This window comes from Lepidochelys olivacea (assembly GCF_965140295.1).
Source record: "Lepidochelys olivacea isolate rLepOli2 genome assembly, chromosome: 4".
Taxonomy (NCBI): domain Eukaryota; kingdom Metazoa; phylum Chordata; order Testudines; family Cheloniidae; genus Lepidochelys; species Lepidochelys olivacea.
In genome coordinates this window covers 19305280-19325855 of record NC_140414.1, presented here as the reverse complement: position 1 = coordinate 19325855, position 20576 = coordinate 19305280, and the positions used below count along the sequence as shown (strand labels likewise).

Genomic DNA, 20576 nt, shown 5'->3' with positions numbered 1-20576 from the left:
TTGTGATTGGCTGGTGTGGTCTCCCATCTCATTAACAGTAGTTTCCACTTTTCGTTCCTCTTTCCCTTTTTTAGAACATTTGCAAGAACTGTGACGGAATCTTCTGCAAGGCCTGTTCAGCTAATGAACTGCCCCTTCCATCCAGCATTAATCCAGAGTGTGTTTGCAACACATGTCACAAACAGCTGATACAGCAATATTCAACAAGCCCATTGTAGGACTCCGCATGGGGGACAGTGATGGCCAATCAAGGTTTTTGGCCCAGCTACAAAATCTTGTACCTTAGGCTTGGCTCTGAAGCTGTTCAGGCGAGTTTCTAGAGAAGAATCTCTCTTCCCTCTGCTCTTGCAAGGTCAAAGAGAGGAAGTACATTCTTGTGTTCACATTCTCTCTCAACTGTCTATTTAAAATGCTGGTCTGAGCCCTCCTTTAGGAAAACACCCCCCCTTTCAGGCATGAGCTGCTGTGTGAAGAACTTGTCAGAGTAGCCTTAATACATGTACCATGGCAACTGCAAGAAGAGGTAAAAACACACGTACAAAGGTTTACTTAAGTGTTTTGTTTGAAGGCAAAATGGAAGAAAACGGATGATAATTGAAACAAAGAACAAAGAGTTATTGTTCACCAGCATGTGTAGCTCTGCTTGAAATACCACTTTCCCTTTTCCATTCTGTCCTTGGCAGTTCTACTGAACTGTGATGCTCCAGTTCAAAGAGAGAAATCCCACAAAAGAACTGGGAATTAAACATGTGCGTGGCACATTGTTACTCAATTCAGTCCCCTCTTGAGCCCCAGTCTGGTTGTCGCATAACATCAACAGTTGAGGGGAAAGATTTAAAAGATTTTGGGGTTATTTTTTTGAGGCGTGAGAGAGAGGAGAACTGAATAGCAGCCATTTCGCTCAGCACAGTACGCTTGAAAGTTCTCATAGCACAATCCTCAAACATTATTTAAATACAGGTTTGTTTTTTGGTAAAAACAGGTACCTCTGAACTTTTATAGTGGAGGTTCTAGTTGTGACTTATGGTAGCTGTGAATTTTAGACTCTAAATCTGTTTTATCTTGACCTGATGATTAGAGGATGGATTTAGATTCCAGAATATTTAAATGGAGGGGGAAAAAACTGGTCTCTTTAAACAGACCATTTAGGGGCATGTTTGTACATTCTGTCCAACATACTGCTCCTAATTTTGTGCACATTAATCAGCTGTTCAAGCAGCAAATGTGGTGGTCTTTATTTAAATATAGTCATAAGACTGATCAAGTTTTAGCCACAAGAAACAGTGGCTGTTAGCAGGAGGCTCAAATGTGCTAATCTGAAATTCACTTTGATAGGTTTTATGGTTCATACAAAGATAATCTGACATAAGATGTCATATTTAAGGCTTCTGTACTCCACCAAAAGGCGCCACTTGTACTTCTCTTAGGGCTCCAGCCTCCCCCTGTGCCAAAACAGCAAAATTACAAATGCTGGTATGCATCCCTCCCTAAAGAGAGGGGTTTAGTTTATTTGGCCTACTTTGTATTAGAAACTGAACTAAACCATTAAGACCACAGAATGTATTGTAATCTTTAAACTGATTTATGTATATTTGTGTATTCAGGGGTGTTGCATTAATTTTACTACAAATCTATATTTAGGGAAACCTAGTTTTTCTCCAAAGGTGATTATATGCAAATTAAATCTGTTAGAACTACATGCATTCAGTGTAGTTCTATCTTCCTGCAATTGTCTATAACTTTTCAGGAGGAATTAAAAAATGAAGTAGCTTTGTGTTTGGAATCTAAGTGGAAATATAGGGTGCTTTCATACATTCACTTTCTAGTTTCCAGGAAGAGATGTTTGTTTTTTTAATTAGGGTCACCAGTGCAAAGTCAGGGACAGCACTTTGAGTGACTGGAAAAGTCACTGACTAATTTACTAATGACTCTTTTGCCTGAAGGTGAGGTTGATTGCTTTTGCAGGGAGGATAAATATTCAATATGCATATACTGTACAAATCTACACAATTTTAAATCGGCTAGTTGAGTTGGTTTTATTTTTCTGCTAGGCTGATGGAGTAGAAACTGAAATTTAAGCAATTCTGATAGCATTTGGATATCAAACTGGAAACAGTACTTAATTTTAATGTGTAAATGCTGACATGTCCACATTACCTTGAGTGTGATCAGAAGTTCTGAGATGGTAGCTGATTCCTTGGTTGCCTTTGTACCTTTAGATAGTCACAAAAAGGAAGATGGCTGCTACTACCTTTAGATATTAATACTGCAACTCTAAAGTCTCCATTTTAAAAAGCACGATAGTCATTTATATAAAGAAGTTATCCAAGTTACATAAAACCCACTGTGCTCAGCTTAACAAGTTTACTTCAGCCATGATGAGTTAGTAACATATCTGCGTACAGCTTAGATTGAGGAAGAGCTAAAATTAAATGTCACAATTACAAGGTGAGCTCCAAGATGGCTCCTACCTATGTCCTTTGATGTCATCTTAGAGACTTGTAAATGCAGTGTTGGATACCACTTGCTAAGGGAAATTCTTCAAGCATGTTTGTAGGTGTAGCTCTGAAAACTGAGTGGGAGGGGGGAAGGTATTTTCTGGCACTGTTCCATGCAAAATAAAACTATTTGAGAAAGTATTTTTTTAATCAGTTGCTTCTCATTTCTGCTTGTGTATTGTTCTTATGCACTAGGCTGAGTTGTAACCTTAAATACATCACTATCTGGAAGGTGGCCCTTGTATTAAAAAGCACTGTTTGCTAGCTCTGAATGTTGCCATTTACACAAGTGGCACCTTCATCAGTTTTGCTGGTTGTGTGGCCTTCGTTTAATCACCTGTTTTTAGTGGCACTGCAACAGTGAGCAGCAGATGTTTCTTAAACTCCAAGTTATGAAAGACAATGTGGATTACACAGCTGTTAGTGTAAGGCTATTTTGGCCTCTACCACTTATTACAAAATGTAATCACTGAGGGAACTCAGCTTGGCTCTTAAACCTAGGATGAGGTGGTAGAGCTTTGTCAGACTGGAGCACTGTTGAGCCAGGAAACACTGAAATGTAAACAGAGCCCCTCAATTTCCCCCAAACACTTTGTTTAGGGACTGAGTGGGTTATGGTGGTATAATGTAATTCTTTCTTTCCCAGCTGTTTAAAGCTGTGCTTGATTTTGTCTTGTGGGGGACTGGAAAAATAAGGATGTATACATTAGATACATCTAAACTATAGTGTTTCCCATTGATATCACAGGCTATGCCTCCCTGTGAACTTCAGCATGCACTCACTGAGTGTGTGGAGCTGGGACAATAAAATGGAACTGTGAGGAAGGCTGTGGTCCAGATGAACAACTGCCAAACCTTACCCTTGCACCCTGTTAAACTAAGCAGCAGCACCTACAAGTGATGCTATATGCCTTCATGGGTGATAAATTTAGTACCATAATCAGGCCTAAACTCTACTACTAAAATCTCATGTGGTTTTACAGTATCCTGATCATTGACTTGCAAGTGCCAGTGTCCATTTTAAAACATGTTAGCCAACCTCAAAGGCAGATATAGTGATAAGTCTCAGACTCCTGTATACCTCTCCCCCAAATCACATTTGAGGACCAGGCCCATTTACATCTCTAACTTCTAGTGCATGGGGGTCTATACTACTGCTGAAGTCCATCTAACTTACATCCCTTGGGTGTGACAGACACCCCACTGAGCAAGACACATTACAGCAACTTAAGTGCTGTCCACATCAGCACTGTCAGCTGGACACACACTTCCACCTGTCATGGAGGTGGAGTAGTTATGCTGATGCAGCGCTTCTAGTGTAGAGCTGCCCTCTGTCAGAACACAATATAGTGAATATAGTACCCTTAAGCAGTCTGTCCACTGGGAAAAATTGATGCTTTGAAAGATGAGATTTTAAAGAGGCATTAATGCTCTTATATACTGTAAATTCAGTAACAGTTTAACCAAGGGAAAGTGGAGAAAGCCTTACTCAGAATATGGGAAGAATACAGAACTTGCACCACCATAGTATAAGAAAAAGTGAAATTAATTTCACCATCACAATAAAAGCTTGTCATTTTGAGTAACTGTAAAATTTTAAGCATTTTCCAACTGTGTACTGAGTCTAGCTTCATATAGCTACTGCAGTCTCCCAGCCAAGTACATGGGGAAAAAGCAGTGCTATTATACAATATGCAGTTTAGAAACGATCCAGTAAAAGCAAATATGAAACATCTTTGATTAAATTTTTGGGTAGGTGCCTTTAAGCACTATACAGAGAACAGTTACCTTTCACCTCACAGACTGAACGTAAATTTGTAGAAGTTTAATAAGCTCAGGCAATTTCAAAGTGTTAACTCCATCCTTAAGCACAATGGGATGAGGGATGCCTGTTTTAGATGACAAAGGAAAGCACCTGTTAAAACAATAGGTAAGAGTTGTGGAACCATTACAAAATCTGTATTAGAAACACATTCTGTGTTTTAGACCCTCTCTCTACTATGCTTTTGCATTTCCAAGCATTTTCTAGGATATTTAAATTATACAAAGCTATGAGGTAGTTGGGCTCTCATTAAGTTGACAGCATTGTTCAGAGGGTGTCAACTATTGCTGGAATCTTTAAACAAAGGGTTCTTACCTACTAAGAACTTAAGCAGCTTAGGTCAAAAATAAGCTGTTGAACAGTAATGCAACAAGTAGGTGATATTTCAGTCACAGCAACAACCTAGATCAGAACTTACCCCTGCCTGTACTGTAACAATTACTATAATACAAGGACAGTTTATGGAATCAACCTTAATTCTGTTTTTACAGACAATTTCCACAGTGTGAAAACCATTTATTGTGCGCTTTACTACACAAACCCATGCTGAATAGTTTTAGATACAGATTGAATTGCCTTTGGAAAAACAAGATGTCCTCTGTGGTTTATCTTTGCTACCGAACAGGAGAACCTCTATCTAGCTCCAAGAATGATGAGCAAACGAAACAGTTCTTGCTTCATTCTGAAAAGAAAGGAAAAAATGTTAGATTGGGTATCAGAAGCTCTCATTTGGCAAATGCTAACTTTTTCTTCCACCCCAACACCCTTCCCCTAGTGGTGTTTGAGAGTTCTCTACTCTCAACAACTCTTAAGTTGTCAGGAACGCTCAAAGCTTACCTAAATTAAGCCACCACTGAAACAAGCAGCTCTTTAAAATGGTATAAGCAGGTCCTCTGACAAGTCTGCTGAACTGGAGGAGATCCAAGCCCAGAGCTAAACCAAATCATGCTCTGCAAATTAACCCATTTTCAATAAGACTGCTCACCAGCATGCCCATTAAAGAGGTCATAGATAGTGCTAAATACTCCTGTCAGACTTTGCAGCAGACGTGTAGTGCAAGGGTAGAACAGTTACTGCTTCCTCAAGTAACAAAAAGCAGTGTTGGAGATGGTCTTCAAGTTATGCATGGGATAAGTGTCTGCTACACCTGGCAAAGAAGATCAAAGCCTTGAAACTCAACTAGTCTCTTACCTCTAACCTAATCAATGTAGCACTTGAGCAGGTTCCATCTTCCACTGCATTTGCTACAGAGTTCAGACTAGGAAAGTGAAGGGGGAGAGATGGGGAACACTCTTCTATGCAAGGAATATATTCTAAAGTTCTACTCCATCAAAAAAAGTTAATTTAAAAAAATAAAGCCAACATTTATATTTTGCAGAAAACACTTAAGGGAAGAATCTACAATTGTGTCTCAGAGCCCTATAGCCTGAGGACAATCTCCCTGCAGCAGGACAGCAGCCCCAGGTGTTCACTGCAGGCAACTACATATCAGGTTAAATAGGCTTCAATCAGCAACAACTTCAACTGCATGTGTTTAATCTCCACCCCTTTCTCTTGGCTCAGCTGATCCAAGTATTATGCTCCTGTGGAGCATCTTGCTTTCTTCCACCTCAATGCTTGAACAAAGCTCATGATGGTTCTCTATCAGGTGGACTTCATGTAGCAGGCTCACAGTCCAAGCACAGCCACAACATGGGCTTTTTAAGAATGACTGAAAGCCAGCGGTTATCATGAAAAGCCTTAAAAGACGTTTGCTTAAGTGAACAAATTTTGACCCTGGCCAGTGGCACCACCACCTGACTCAGAGGAGGCTGGATCAAAAAAGTCAAGATTGCTCCCTCACATACATTCTCTCATTTGCCTAGTTCCATCACCCATGATGTAGGCAACGTATCTCCCATGTCACCAAGAAAGAATGTTGAAGAAGTCAGCTATTTCAAATGCTATCAAGGGTTACAAGTTTTGCTTCTCATGGCACTCCACTGCTGTAGAAATGGTCAATACATTTTTCAGGTACACATAACTCACAAAAATTAGTTCCACAACTGAGAAACTCATGAGCCTAGGCTTTCATTTCACCTTCCACAGTAACCAGAGAATCAGTGGATTTGGGTTGGGGGTGGAGTGGGGGGATGACACTTTAAAATCTGAATTCCAGCACAAGTTCACTGCTTAACTGAGAGTCCTATCAATTTCTGTCCAGCTATAAAGAGTCTGACGTGCCACAGCATCCCACTCAGTTCTGTCATGCTTCACTGAGTATTGTCTAAATGAGGGCCTCATCCAACTCCATTAAGGAAAAGAATATTTTAAACAGGAGTTGGATGGGGTCCTTAGGTCAAAACGTTCAAATTTGGGTGCCTGAAATAAGACCTCTGAGAAATTCATTATAAATTTAGATGCTTAACTTTTAGGTATGGTTGTTTGAACAGTCTAGACTTAGATTTTGACTTTAAGTTACTTGTCTTAAATAGCTGAAGTACTGCATACAGGCAGTGTGCTATATGAGTACGCCTATGAAATAAGGGTCAAATTGTCCATCTTTGGAAACAGCATGCATTTCAAGTGGGGGAAGGAGTTAATACACTTACCTAGTCTGAGATTGTGCCACTGTCACTAGCAATCGTGTTTTCTTTTTGGAGATGAATTCAGAAATAATTCAATATATCTATGCTCTGGGGAATAATTACAAAATGGTTTATAACGTTTCTGAACAACAACAAAAAAGTAAGCCTGTATAGTGCATGCAACAGTCACACTGAGCAGAGTTAAACATTTCAGGCCTGAACAATTCAAGGCCTAGACCTTGAAAGGTACTCTGTACTACGCGATCAGTACACAGCTCAAGGCCTGACAAGATGTTCCAGATGACTGGCACTACCGGGCTCCACAGCAAGACTGCACAGCAGAAAGACATGCAAGCACTACTTACGCACGTGTGACCTGTCCTTAGCCATAGCAGCAACTGCATCTTCATGAGTCTCAAAATGTACATCTGCTTCTCCTGTAGCTTTCCCACTGGAATTATATTCCATGGTGATTTTTGCAGGTTTCAGTGGAGCAAAAAACTAAAGAAAACAAAACCTAAGTATATATGGCTAGCAGGTAAGAGTCAAACTGAAAGGCAAGATGGAGCAATGGGGAGGAGGTAAGCTATGCAGTTTAATTCTACAAGTTTATTGCAGTGTTAATATTTCAAACCTTGGGAACTCCTATTTGATAGAATTAAAATGTTTTACAGTTAGTTACCATTTTTCTTCCGCTTATATACAAGATTCCTTCCAGCATCAAAGTTAGCTGACCATTTTGTTACAACTTGGTTTCTCACTATAAAGGGAATACCCAAGTTGAAGTAAAATGGTCAGTTAAATTTGCTGCTGCTTAGATAAGCACAATCATATTTATCTGAACCCTTTTTATTCGACAAACCCTTTTGACTAAATTTGCTCATGTGCCCTGACATTCACCACCTTGCATGGAAAATGTCCTGTTTGTCAGAACAAACACCATGTCTCCTACCTCTATTTAGATTAACTATTTCCCCTCCCCCCACCAGAAAATAAAAAACCCTCAGCTGTATCGATTGCATAGCCATGCTTACAGCTAAACATGGGGACAAATGCTGGTTATATTGGACAAATCTTATCAAACCCATTCAGTTTTAAAACAAGATTTTTTTGATTGATCTGCAGAGAAGTTTATTTAAAAGATCTGGCATGAACACGTACACAAGAGCAGTCACCCACAGTGGTATGCCTTAGGCTATTGAAAAAATCTGTTCTTACCGTTCTCTTTTAACAAGACACACATGCAAGACAGAATGGGGAGAAGAAAGCAGGACAGTCTATTTTGTTTAACATCTTTACCCAAAAATATTCTCCTAGTGAAGCTTCACGCTCTGCTGTTCTTGTTGCTCTTTGACTTCACATTAGTTTTACCTCTCCCCCAGGCTCTGCTATTAGCAGTACTAGCTCAGATACTTTAGCACAAAACCGAGGCCTGGCAGCACTTTAGAACAGACCATTTGAACAGTGCCTACCACAATGACACAGCAACTTAGTTGAGGCCTCTAGGCTCTACTGAACCATAAATGTTAAATAAAATAAGCAAGACGGAGGACTCGGCTATGGAATAATGACCTCTATTACAGCCTCAGATACCACAAGCCAAGTGACTTGTAACAGAGCTAGAGGATTTTTTTAGGCCTGAGAATTTTCACACTCCGAGGCAGAAATTGTATGTGCATCTACCAAAAGTTAAATTTACAGTAGTAAGTGGGACACTTTAACTATAAGGATTTAATTAGTTATTGAATCTGTTCTACCCCCCATCCCTTGACTTCTGCTCCCACCCACCATCCCCCACAATGTGTCTGAATCTTGTCCTTTCAACTCTTTAAAATATCCTGAGTTTCCGCATACAATCCATCTGGAAATTAGGCAGCATTAAAATATTTATAGTGCAAAAGGTTGATACTCTTCAAACTGTAATCAGGGTTTAAATGGTCACTAATGCTGTATATTCAAGTGATCATACTGTAACGTACATTTACAATGTCTTGGGCACTAGCGTGGAAAGGCAGACCTCTCAGATGGACAAAATGCAGCGGTGATGAGGTACTCCCGAATTCTGAAGCATCCCGAGGCTTTTCAATCACTTCTCTATAAGATTCTTCACAGGTGAACAAAAGTAGCGTTAGTACTTGCAACATTACACTCTTCCATAAAAATGGTTTGTATGCATGTGTACACAGTGCAGACAAAAGCAAGAGTGACAAAATGCAAAGGAGCTTCAAAGAACAAACGCAACAAGCAAGAACTCACCGTTTTCTTTTTCACTTTCACAAGCTGCTGTTGGTCCTAGGGTCTGACTCAATTCATTTTCTTCAAAGACTGATTCAGATTCTTTTATCAGTTTAGCAGTTGGATAAGTATTCTTCATCATCATCATCTTCCCCCTGTACGAACCGCTATGGGTTCGAACTTCACTCCTCCTACTTGGAAATATTTCTATATATCTAGATTTAAAAGGTAAAAGGTAAAAGGATTACATGGTATGCCTACACACCCATAGAAAGAATACTGAATTTTCAAAAATGTTCAATTACTTTCAAGTGTCGTGCTATCAGAGTTCCTACTGGATGCTGCTTTGTGGGAGCTGAAAATCACGCATCACAACTTGCAGCTAGCATGAGATTCATTAAGAAGCAGAGAATTCTGGACAGTCATTTTAAAGCTAAGTTTTCAACTGCACCAAATAAGCCTGCCTCTGCAACTTAACATTAATCTTTTAAAGCTTTAGGAACTACTTGCTGCTTCTTCAGAGTAAATCCAAAATGGTCACAGTGATTTCAAGTGTTAATGGGATTCTAAAACCCTGCAGTTTGTTCAACACTTATGTGACTATGTAGCCACTTGAAGGGTGGCTACATTTGCAGCACTCCTACAGACCAATTCAGTACTAAAAATAGCAGAATAAGTTAGGAAAGCATGTAGAAGAAAATAATGTTCTGATCCATACATAAGCACAGTTCCAAAGAGCATGAGATGAAACAATTGTATCAGATGAAGAAAGTGGAAATGTGGTGCTCTAATGGCATGCACTGACTTCATACAGCTAAATTTCATTAAAGATTTCAGTACAGTCCTGTTTAGAGTTGAGTTAAAGTTTACCTAGAAATACTGAGGTTTTGATACAAAACTGGTTGGGCCATAAACAGTGTAATTGCAAAGGATCCAGAATCAAATTAATCAGGGTAAAAGATGCAAGCATAAGAGGGACAAGTGTCTTATCCTAACTGAAATCTACTGTAAAATTACAGCCCTCATCCTTCAAGGAACAAATGCACCAACACCTCTGTGTCCCTCCTTCCATAATTCTCTACCTGAATAAAATCATCAAAAGGACTGAAGCAAGCCTGTAGCCATTCTGGGTCTTTAAATCTTACAAGCTATTAGGTATCATGCAATCCACAGTACTAAATCCCAGAGCACTTAACCGGGAGTGCTGAGATTATGAAAATGGCAATCAAAAGTGCTGAGCCCCTTCAGAAGGGCTCCTAAAAGACAAAGAATATTCAGGAAGATGGGGAACCCAGATATTGTGCCCAGGGACATTAGGAGCCACCAGAGAAGAGAAAAACCACATTTCTGTGCAACAGTCATGATAATAAAAGCCACACAGAACATCAATTTGGTATGGACAAGATCTTTAGTCTACAGTGTAGCTGAAGTCGACGTATCTTTGATCGACTTAGAATCACTTACTTCGCATCCTCGCAGTGCGGGATTGATGGACTCCACTTCCACATCTCATCCTGGTGGGGTTCCAGAGTCAACAGCAGAGCAATCGGGGATCTATTTATCACATCTACACTAGATGCGATAAATTGATCCCCGATAAATCAATCACTACCCGCTGATCCGGCGGGTAGTGTAGATGTGGCCTCTTAAATGGAGTCTACTTCAGTGTTTGAAAGGATGCTATCAACTTAATTCAGAACCAAAATTTACATTTTGTTGCATAAATAATAATTTGCATTTTAAAAAAAATGCTATTTTTAAACTTCTCCTGTAGCAGTATGAATTCCGGTGGATCAGCACTGTACTAGTGCTGAAAAATAAACCATCTATTCTATTTTCAGTGGCTAAACAGAGATGCAAGCTGCATGGACAGTGGAAAGTCACTTAGAATGTCCTTTCTCTTTTAATAATTTAAGGTGCTATTAGATGTAACACAAGGAAATATTAATAAGGAAGCACAGTTAACTGAAACTTAGATTATACAAAATTAGTCAGGAATCAAGAAAAGAGTGGAAGATGATTGCCAAGGGGCCCAATTTTTAAAGAATGGAGTGAAAATCAATGGGATAACACACAATTTAGATAAACAGAAAGTTCCAGAAAAACGGACCAAGATGAACTGCAATATCAAGGAATACTAATAGGACCCCATTCATATGAAAGAGGGGAAAGTTATCACAAAATAGCCAAGGCCTCTTTCTAGGTTATCCTTTTATTAAGAACCTAATGAAATCAAGATTTGGTCCTGTTCACACAGGCTGGACCAAACAGCGTTAGAGTAAAGTTGGCCTCAATAGTGTTTAACCACAATTGCTAAATTAGTCTGTTCCTAGTTACAGCTGGGGCCATAGAAAGCAATAATGTGAAAAAAAATCTAGGGGAGAGAAAGGATGAGGGATGTCAGATTAGAGGCTCGCAGTATGCTGAAACTACAAGAAACAAAAAGCAAAAGCAGTTTTCCTGGGATGTGTTAATAAGGATTTTATATGTAATGACTGAGGTAACAATCCCACTTTGGTGAAGCCATGGTTAGTATTGTATACAACTAAGATCTCTTCATTACAGATAACACTGATACGGTGCAGGAAATGCAAATGAGACCAAAGATGCTAGAGATTTTAGCAAGTATGATTTACAGGTGAAAATAGGTTAACAAAACACCCAGAGAAAAAGGTAGCTATGGCAACCATCTACAATTACTAAACAGAAGGAAAAATATTAAACATTAAGAAAGAATTTTAATAGATGGAATATACTTGTCAAGCCATGTTCTAATTAAAGGGGAAGCAGACAACCCAGTTTGTTACTCCTCCCTCTAGATACTGTCTGGATAACCTCTGACAGGAATGACTCAGACCTCTTTAAAATACATTTCAGAAGAACAATTTTTTTTCAATTTGGCATGCACCAGATTCCACCCAATTGCAGGCATCAAAAAAATGGCCTTGGAAAGACTATCCCAGCCCAGCAGATGCTTTACCTATTCTCCTGCAAAATTATTCCATAATGTTCCCATTTAAATTAGATGGGTACTGTTAAAGCCAGAATCCCGGATTAGGCCAGAGTAACGGACTACATCTCCCAGAAACTTTTTAACCTTCACTGTCTAATGAAAGGCATCCAGTTCCCTTAAGAATCCTAAATATTACATCAAAACATCTCACCAAGTCTCCACGCTGCACAAAATGTTTCAAACGACACTCATGCTAGCATGTATGGCTGGGGTAATACACACATCACCCAGTGAAAAGCAAGGTAATCAAGGCAAGGAGGGGGAGTGAAAGAGCATACTGTCAATGAACAATTTGGAACAAAAAGGTGAACACAGTTATGTTTGTTCACTGTTTATATCCACAAGCTTTAAATTATTCTGTATCCTTAGATTAAAGTCCTAATGTAAAACACTTAGTTAACCACACTGAAACACATACCGATTCCCGATTTCCTCCTTATGCTTTAACAAGGCTTGATTTGCCATTTCTGGTGCTGCAAACTGCACAAAAGCTTCTCCTGTTTTCCTTCTTCCTCTCTGATCCATGACAAAAGTCATCTCAACTATATCCAAACCTTTGGAGGGGGGAAAAACATTTTTTTATATGAGCTGTAGCATATGCATTTTTCCTTCTCTTGTTTTAAAAAGATGAAAACTTACCTACTTCTGAACTAACAAGCTGCCCTGAATAGAACTGATCAAGTACTGAACATTTTGGATTTTTTTAAAACTTATTCCTTTTCTACCTTTTCCTTGATTTGTACATAAAGTTTACTTTTATATGAGCTTTACTCTCTGAAATGTTTGTCTGCCTGAGTTTTCAAAGGGAAAATAAGTGATTACTACAAGATTTCAGTTCTCTACATTCTTCTATTGGGGGTTGTTGTTTTTTTGTTTAAGGACAGAGGACCTAAAGCACATGAACAAGTTCTCCCTACTCAACAGCTGGCAGGTGCTCATTTTGTCAGACTTATTCTCAATTTCTACCAGCCCACACAGAAGTCAGGGGAAGTATTCAACCATACTTAAATGATTAATTATTTTTCCCCTGTGCAATCCTTCCTGCCACACTTTAGAGAAGCCAGAGATATAATCATGATGTTTGATATACCCTAGAGCTTCTAAACCTCTATGCTAACTCTAAACCAAGGCTTGAAATGGACCAGGCTGGGCTGAGTTCTTCAACTGATTTTTTCCTGGAGGGCTGTCATCTTGTTCTCCATCATATTTGTTAGTAAGTACCTATCTAGCTGTTATGACTTTAAACACAGTCTGTTCACATTTTGAAGGCGACACAGCAACATCTGCCTGAGTTTGCAGACAGCCTGAAACAGTGGCTTTGATGAATTTGACAGTTCACATTTCTCTCAGTCATGTGTTAACTAGTGAGGATCATTTAAATATCAACATTGTTAACTATTTCAATGCTCAAACTACATAGGAAAGGAGTGATCACATTATGAAGAGGTGCACAATATACCGTCGGTGATATTTCATTTTGGCACCATTTTATCTATTATGTGCCTTAACTTTTTCATCTTATTTTCATCCTAATCTTGGCTCTACAAAGTGGAAGCCAATCCTGCAGAGCCCAGAAGGGAAGCAAAATCTCTCCCCAATCAGCACGGGCCACCCCTCAGCAACAGGATTCTGTTCTGCTTTGATGGTGGGCATGCATCCCAAGTCTTAATGGGTGCTGCTCCTCCCTCTTCTAGGACCTGTCGGCAGAATTTGTAATTGCTGCACTATTGCCTTCTGAGGATGCCAGAGCAGCAGATGTGGAGTTGCTGTGTATGTGTGTGTTAATACTGTAGGTGACCTAGTGACCGAGATAGACTGTGTAAATATAGTAGGGCTAGTGAAAGGTTTATTATACACCTATATTGGTTTAATTCAGCGAGGGCACATCCCAGCAGACACTGGAAAGACAGTAGCAAAGATATTGACTTCAAGGATACTTTATTTTGTTTCCTACAGAGCTGCAAGGCTTGTTTTACCAGGGCTGGGCGCTAAAAGATCAAAGGGTTAAAAACTGTTAAAAATGACTTAGCAGCTGTGAAGAAGGGTGATCAAAAGACTGAGCAGGATGACACACTGCCTGAAGTAAAGGGGGGAACTGGTTTGTGAGTTAAGGGCAGAGAGTGTCATGTAGGGGTGTTATGCAGGAAGCTTAGATCTGCCAGTGTTCCCATGCAGAAGGCTGACAGACAAGTGTACAGTCGATTTCTTGTTTTAAGATCTTTTTCTCTGAAATGCTTCTGATTTCCTATTCTCTGCCTGCGGCACACAGTGGTGTAGTCTCTTGTGGGATATAACATTTTGGTCTAATTTTGGTTGCTGGGTTTAGCATGTGGATGCTGCTGGCCTGTGATATACAGGAGATCAGATTAGATCATCTAATAATCTCCTCTGGCCTTAAACTCCATGAACCAGTTTGCTTTAAGAAGGCTGTCTAGTCACTGGATACCACTGGTCACAGCCCTTGGAGGGAAGAGGGCAGCAGGTTCTGAATTTAAATCAGACCTGCTCAGTTAATCATGGTTAGTACCAGGGGACTGCAGCCAAAGGCTCGGTTGTGAGAGTGGGAAAACTGCGTGATGCCACCACACCTGAGAATGTGTGCAGTCAGACCAGAAGGGGTCAGAGGTGCAGTTAGCCCAGTAATTGTGAGAGCCATAAGTATCAACATGTCCTGCAGACAGCAGGAGAAGACGACATCACCATATTGCACTTGAGAATTTCTACAACTCAAATTTACATCAGCTAAGCAGAAGATATTATTTAGAAGATATTAGCTGAAAAGAAAAAAGTCTTAAGTCACCTGCAAAGAACTCTGAAATGTCTGCTTCAGTACAACTGTAAGGAAGGCCTCTGAGGCGTACAACTCCATCATTAACTGCAGGGGATGAACTGGACTGCAGACTCTTCAATATGGCATCTACATCTTCATTATGTATTTCAAAAACTGCAAAGAATACAAGACTAGACTGTATATTTTCCTTTGCACCCCAACCCCTGCAAAGTCACCCTGAAGAAAGAAAGAGTCTTCTTGGTTTTGGGCTGAAGCAATAGGATTCTTTCAACTTTAACTGTAGTTTTCACTTGGGTTTCCCGAGAAGTTTAAAAAACTTTTACAATAGGGGGGAGGGATAGCTCAGTGGTTTGAGCATTGGCCTGCTAAACCCAGGGTTGCGAGTTCAATCCTTGAGGGGGCCATTTAGGGGGTTCTGGGGCAAAATTGGGGATTGGTCCTGCTTTGAGCAGGGGGTTGGACTAGATGATCTCCTGAGGTCCCTTCCAACTCTGATATTCTATGAATCTATGAAACTTATGTAACGGGGAAAGGAATCCCCTTCAAACCTGCAAGCCACACAGCAACCGACAGATCCTGTAGTGTGGGAATGGGGGTGGCTGAATCGGGGCACAGGGACAGCTATACTTGGCTGAGTGAAGGTGCAGGGCTACATGAGAACGTGTGCAGATATGCCTGGTTGAATGGGGAGTGGCGATGCAGGGACACATGGGGTGGGGGCAGATGTGCCTGGCTGAATGGGAGAAGCTAAGGGTCAGCAGGGGGGAGGTTCACCAACTCCTTAACAATCCCTCCTCTGCTCTAAAAAACCCAAAACCCAGTTCCATACTTCTCCCACCCACACTTCAGGGTCACTCCCAAGCTTCTTCCCAGCAATTACTTCCATCTCCTTTGGCTCCCCTGTCACCCCGACTCCCCCAAGCCTTTGCATTGTTTCTGAGGGATGCAGGAAATATGTTTCTGTATGCTAGTTTAAATGAATTACTCAGCATTCTGTATTAATATGCCTAGTAACAAATCTATTGGTCAGAAAACATTTCCTGAGTCTTTTTTTTTTTGTAGTCTATTGTTAGAGACATGCTTGCTGACAGGTATTTTGAAATAAATTACCAAAATAATTGAAACTAGCGTGATTATAGTGGGTTTTTTTGACAAATAAAATATGTAGAATTTTGCAGTTTTAAAATATTGTGCGCAGAACTGTTGGTGCAGAATTCCCTGGGAATACATAATGCCCTGCAGCCGTATGAATGTCATGATGCACAGCCTCCCTTATCAAGAGGGGAGACTGTGATGCATCATGAAAGATGGAGTCCAACCAGGAATCCCAGCCTATAGCGGAAGATGGGAGCATGAGATACCCAGGTTGTGGAGGCATTTCAAAAATGAAATGTTTTTATTTTTGGACAAAGTATCTCAGGTTTTGATTTTTTGTGGACAATTTTGATAAAAACAAAGTGTTCTTTGTTGATATTTTCAATGGGAAAAGAATACGTTTTCCAAACAGCTCTATTGGAAGAATGACAGGAGGAGAAAAGGTTGAAGTATGTAAATCCATTTCAGAGAAATGACAAGCAAAAAAAGGTAAGGAAATTCTTGGAGAGTAAACCATGACTTTTCAATCCCCTTCTCTCCAAAGCTCTTTGTATTATTTGCCTAACCTTCTTCATAAAATGGAATCATGGGATAAGATGTGGTATTTGAGCTTTTGAGGGGATTCATTTGGTTTTGGTGAAGTTTGGGAGCAGAGAGGGAAAGCATATATGAAAATAAAGTTCAAAACAGGAAGCTAGCTTTAACTCTACTTACCCTCCAGGCCCTCTTTAGAATTAAGAGTTGTTAAAAAAAAAAAAAAAAAAACCAACACTGAACAATGCCTAAAGGTTTTTGCTTATAGGTACTAAATAGTAAAACTGTGTATGCTGACACTGATTGATATACAACAATCTTCACAACCGCAATCACATTTCTTGTAGTTACTGTTTCAGTCCTTTTAACTTCTACAACACTTTTACCTCTGTTTCCCACACAGTATATAACTTTAGTTTTGTTCCGAAATATTCTGCACCTGTTTTAATATATGTAGGTTATCTTCAAAACAGATGGATTACACGTACCTTCCACATACCGCTGACCCATATATTCCCGGTGCTTTTCTAAGGCATTTTGCACATCCTGTTCTGACTCTAGTTCAATCAAAGCATCTCCTCTGCGTTTGCCATCCCTGTTTAAAAGGAAGTGTATCCCACGCTCTCCATTTCGAATCCTGCAGTCTAGAAAGTTACACACAAAAGACATGGTTAAAGAAACAACACAGTATTGATTTATTGTGTTTCTTCCTTACCATAATCTGCTGGTCCAATCGAAACTGAACATTCTGATCCTATATAAAAATTTCACCCAAGCAGCACACTACAGTATATCAAACACAGGACAGTAAATGCCATACAGATGCCATTATCTATCTATAGATAGAGATATCTCCACATACACACAACTAGGATCATACATTGCCTTAATTTTGACTGGTTATCCATTTAAGGCCTTGATCATACAATCTGTTCTAAACAGGTGGATATTTATACCCACATGGAGGGTCACAGAAGTCAGCAGAGCTCTGCGCAGATGCAAGGATCTACCCACTTGGATCAGATTGTAGCATCAAGGCCTTACCTGCTTGGCAAATTTTTATTTTTTGAGTTTGTAATTCAAATAATGAGTATTTTAAAATATAACTTTAAAAATAAAGTTAAATGATTTATTTGTACAAGAGCTGTCAATTAAGCAGAGTTTTACATTGTTTTATTTATGAGTGCAGGGTTCTTTTGTACATAATTCTACATTTGTAAGTTCAACTTTCATGATAAAGAGATTGCACTACAGTACTTGTATTAGGTGAATTGAAATACTATTTGTTTTTTTACAGTGCAAATATTTGTAATAAAAAATAAAGTGAGCACTGTACACTTTGTATTCTGTTAAAATTGAAATAAATATTTGAAAAATGTAAAAAATCCAAAAATATTTAAAATGGTATTCCATTATTGTTTAACAGCGTGATTAATCAGGATTAATTTTTTTAATCACAATTAATTATTTTAATTGCTTAACAGCCCTAATTTGTACCCTTATGAGACAGAGAGACTGAACACAGAATAAATAGCTCCACCATATCAAATACTTATAAAAATGGAACTGAACGGTAAACATAGGATTTAAGTTTTAGGTTCAATCATTAATATTTAAAAACACATTCAACCACATCACATCTCTGTATAAGACCAGATATTATACCAGCGAAAAAACTAAGCACATCTTCAACAGTGCAAGAGTATGGCAATCCTTGGGCTCTGATAAGAAACACATCATCTTCCTCTCCAGTCTTGGATGGAATTGGTTCATACTCTGAGAGTGGAGGATACTCATCTTGAAATGAGGAACTCAAATCCTTTGAAAAAGGAAAACAGTATTATTTTTAAGAACAACAGCTGCTCAACTACTTGTTTCAGTGATCATTCCCTTCTGTGTTACAACTATTAAATGAATATTGTGCAGGCTCTCACCAGCAGTTCAGAGAAGTAAACAGAGATAAAAACAGTCTATTAGATTACCCAGTCAAACTGTAGGATTGCTCCTTATACAGATTTTTTCAGTCCCAGGAGTAGTAAATGACTTAAACAAAAAGAACTATTTCTTAAAAAGTCTGCTTTTCAGGGTCTCCACCACAGATAATGCCTAATGACTGAGAGGTGCCTGAAATCTTTGGAAGAAAAGGGAAAACTACTCAGATTATTTTGTTACAAACTCAAACACAGACCCAGTTTCTGTGAAAAATTCACCATGTTTTACTTTTTGTTAAGCTGAAACATAGGATTGAAAAGTCCACACACTCCTCACCGAGAGCATGGAAGGAATAGTGAAATAAATGAGCTGAGCAAGTAATGAGAAACTTAATTTTAGGGACCCTGAGCCAGTTGCCTAATGGCAACAGGATACACAAGACCTTCCTCTGAAAACTATTTTATGCTATGCTACAAATCTAGCAGATTTGGGCAATTAATCATTTTTAAAAAAAAGTTTCTTACACAAATCTCAGCATTCAAGAAATTAGACACAATACAGGGGAAAAAAACCCTGTATACAATAGTTCACAGTCATTTTACAGAATGATAGCATTCTTAGAGAAGTTACTTATACAAAAAAGTCTGTGGCTTCTAATTTGCTATCTTGACAAGAGACTGGGTATTTAACATCTCAGATAATGTCCTCCCCTCCTAGGCACGATGGAGAAGGCAACAGAGGTGACCTTCAACGCTGGGTAAGGGAGTTCTCCCAAGAGTGACAAGAATTTCTTCTTAACCCTGTAAGGGCTCCAATAAATGGCTTTTCCACTGACCTCCTAGGTATAAACAGACACAGTGGCCAATAAAGATTGGGTGCTACCCACAGGAACAGGAACATGAGGAGGAAAAAACAGCCCCTCTCCCCCCTGGAAAGTCTTATATCACTCAGAGTGGGTGCCAGGGAGGAGATAGCGAGCCCAGGTAGTGACCCTAGGAAAAGGGGAGTTGATGGAAAAGGGAGTGACCCCCCCAGAGGCTAGAGATGGGCGCCCCCCTACAGACTGAAGAAAAGGGAGCAGATTTCGGGGGACAGGGGCAGAGAATTCCTGCAGAGATCTGGGGGGGGCAGGGGTAGTCAGGGGAGGATGAAGCAACACCCACAAGATCCCCCAGAGATCGAGGGGGGAGTTACGCCCCGCTTCAGGGTCCCCCAGAAAGTTGAAGGCGGGGCGTCAACCAGGGGGCCCTTTGGGAACCCCCCCAAGAAACGGGGAGCAGCGACCCCTAGGGTGGGGTGGAGGTTCCCCGGGGAAGGGGGTGCGGGCCGCGGGCCTACGCCCCCCATGCGGCCGGTGCGGGGGGATGGTACCTGGCCGTAGCTCCGCCCCGGGTGGGCCGGGTGCAGCAGCGGGCCCCGCAAGGCCCCGAACCCGGGCCCGGCCGGGCTGGGCAGGCTGCCGGCGGCCACCGCCACTTGCAGGCCCCGGCTCTGCGCGGCCGCCGCCCCCAGCAGCAGCAGGAGCCGGCGGCGGCCGGAGAGGCCGGACAGCCCGGCGGCGGCGGCGGAGGCAGCGGGGCGCAGGGGCAGGCAGGCCGCCCCGGTGCGCTGGCAGCTGCTGCAGCTACAGCCGCAGCCCCGGAGCAGCGCGCCCAGCACCCAGCGCGTCCCGGCCATGGGCGGCGGCGGCGAGGCGAGGCGGCGGGGGCGGAGCGGGCCCGGCACATGCGCTGCGGCGGGGACACCAGGTGGCCCGGGGCGGGCGGCTCCGCCTCCCCTTCCCAGGAGGCCCTGGCGCGGTGGTGGGGCTGGCCCCGGGCTGGTTGCCATGGCGAGTGGGGTCCGGTCCGGCCTGGACTGGGCGCTTCGCGCCTCCCGCCGTCCCCTCCCGCGGGCGGGCTAGGTTTAGCCCCTGCGGTGGTACCGGGGTGAGCCCTGGGCTACACGGGGGGTGTCGTGTCCGGTGACTCCCTGTGTGGACGCTCCGAGCCCGGAAGAAGAGAGACTCTTCCCCCCCCTCCCCCAGGTCGCTGAAACCCCTGGCGAAAAGACCTCGGCTAGACCGAACCTAGGCAGGGGTTAGGGCTTG

General features: G+C 41.2%; 2 protein-coding genes across 7 annotated transcripts in view; one reads left to right on the top strand and one right to left on the bottom strand.

The window, feature by feature from the left end:
* Positions 1–2639, top strand: part of RUFY3 (RUN and FYVE domain containing 3) — an 81286-nt gene extending 78647 nt beyond the window's left edge. For all 6 annotated transcript variants that reach the window (XM_084626335.1, XM_084626337.1, XM_084626333.1 and 3 more), the window contains one exon: positions 75–2639. In XM_084626335.1, coding sequence (XP_084482461.1) covers positions 75–218 — 144 coding nt within the window. In that variant the 3' untranslated portion in view covers positions 219–2639. The remainder of the gene's footprint in view (positions 1–74) is intronic.
* A 2176-nt stretch (positions 2640–4815) lies between these two features.
* Positions 4816–20179, bottom strand: GRSF1 (G-rich RNA sequence binding factor 1). Its single transcript, XM_084626342.1, has 10 exons — positions 19859–20179; positions 18221–18374; positions 17044–17199; positions 14936–15079; positions 12554–12689; positions 9144–9337; positions 8867–8991; positions 7253–7388; positions 6912–6995; positions 4816–5002 (listed from the first exon to the last, which is right to left on the bottom strand). Exons 1-9 carry the CDS (start codon positions 20162–20164, stop codon positions 6937–6939), a joined length of 1410 nt encoding a protein of 469 aa, XP_084482468.1. The 5' UTR covers positions 20165–20179; the 3' UTR covers positions 4816–5002; positions 6912–6936.
* Between the last annotated feature and the right edge of the window lie 397 nt (positions 20180–20576).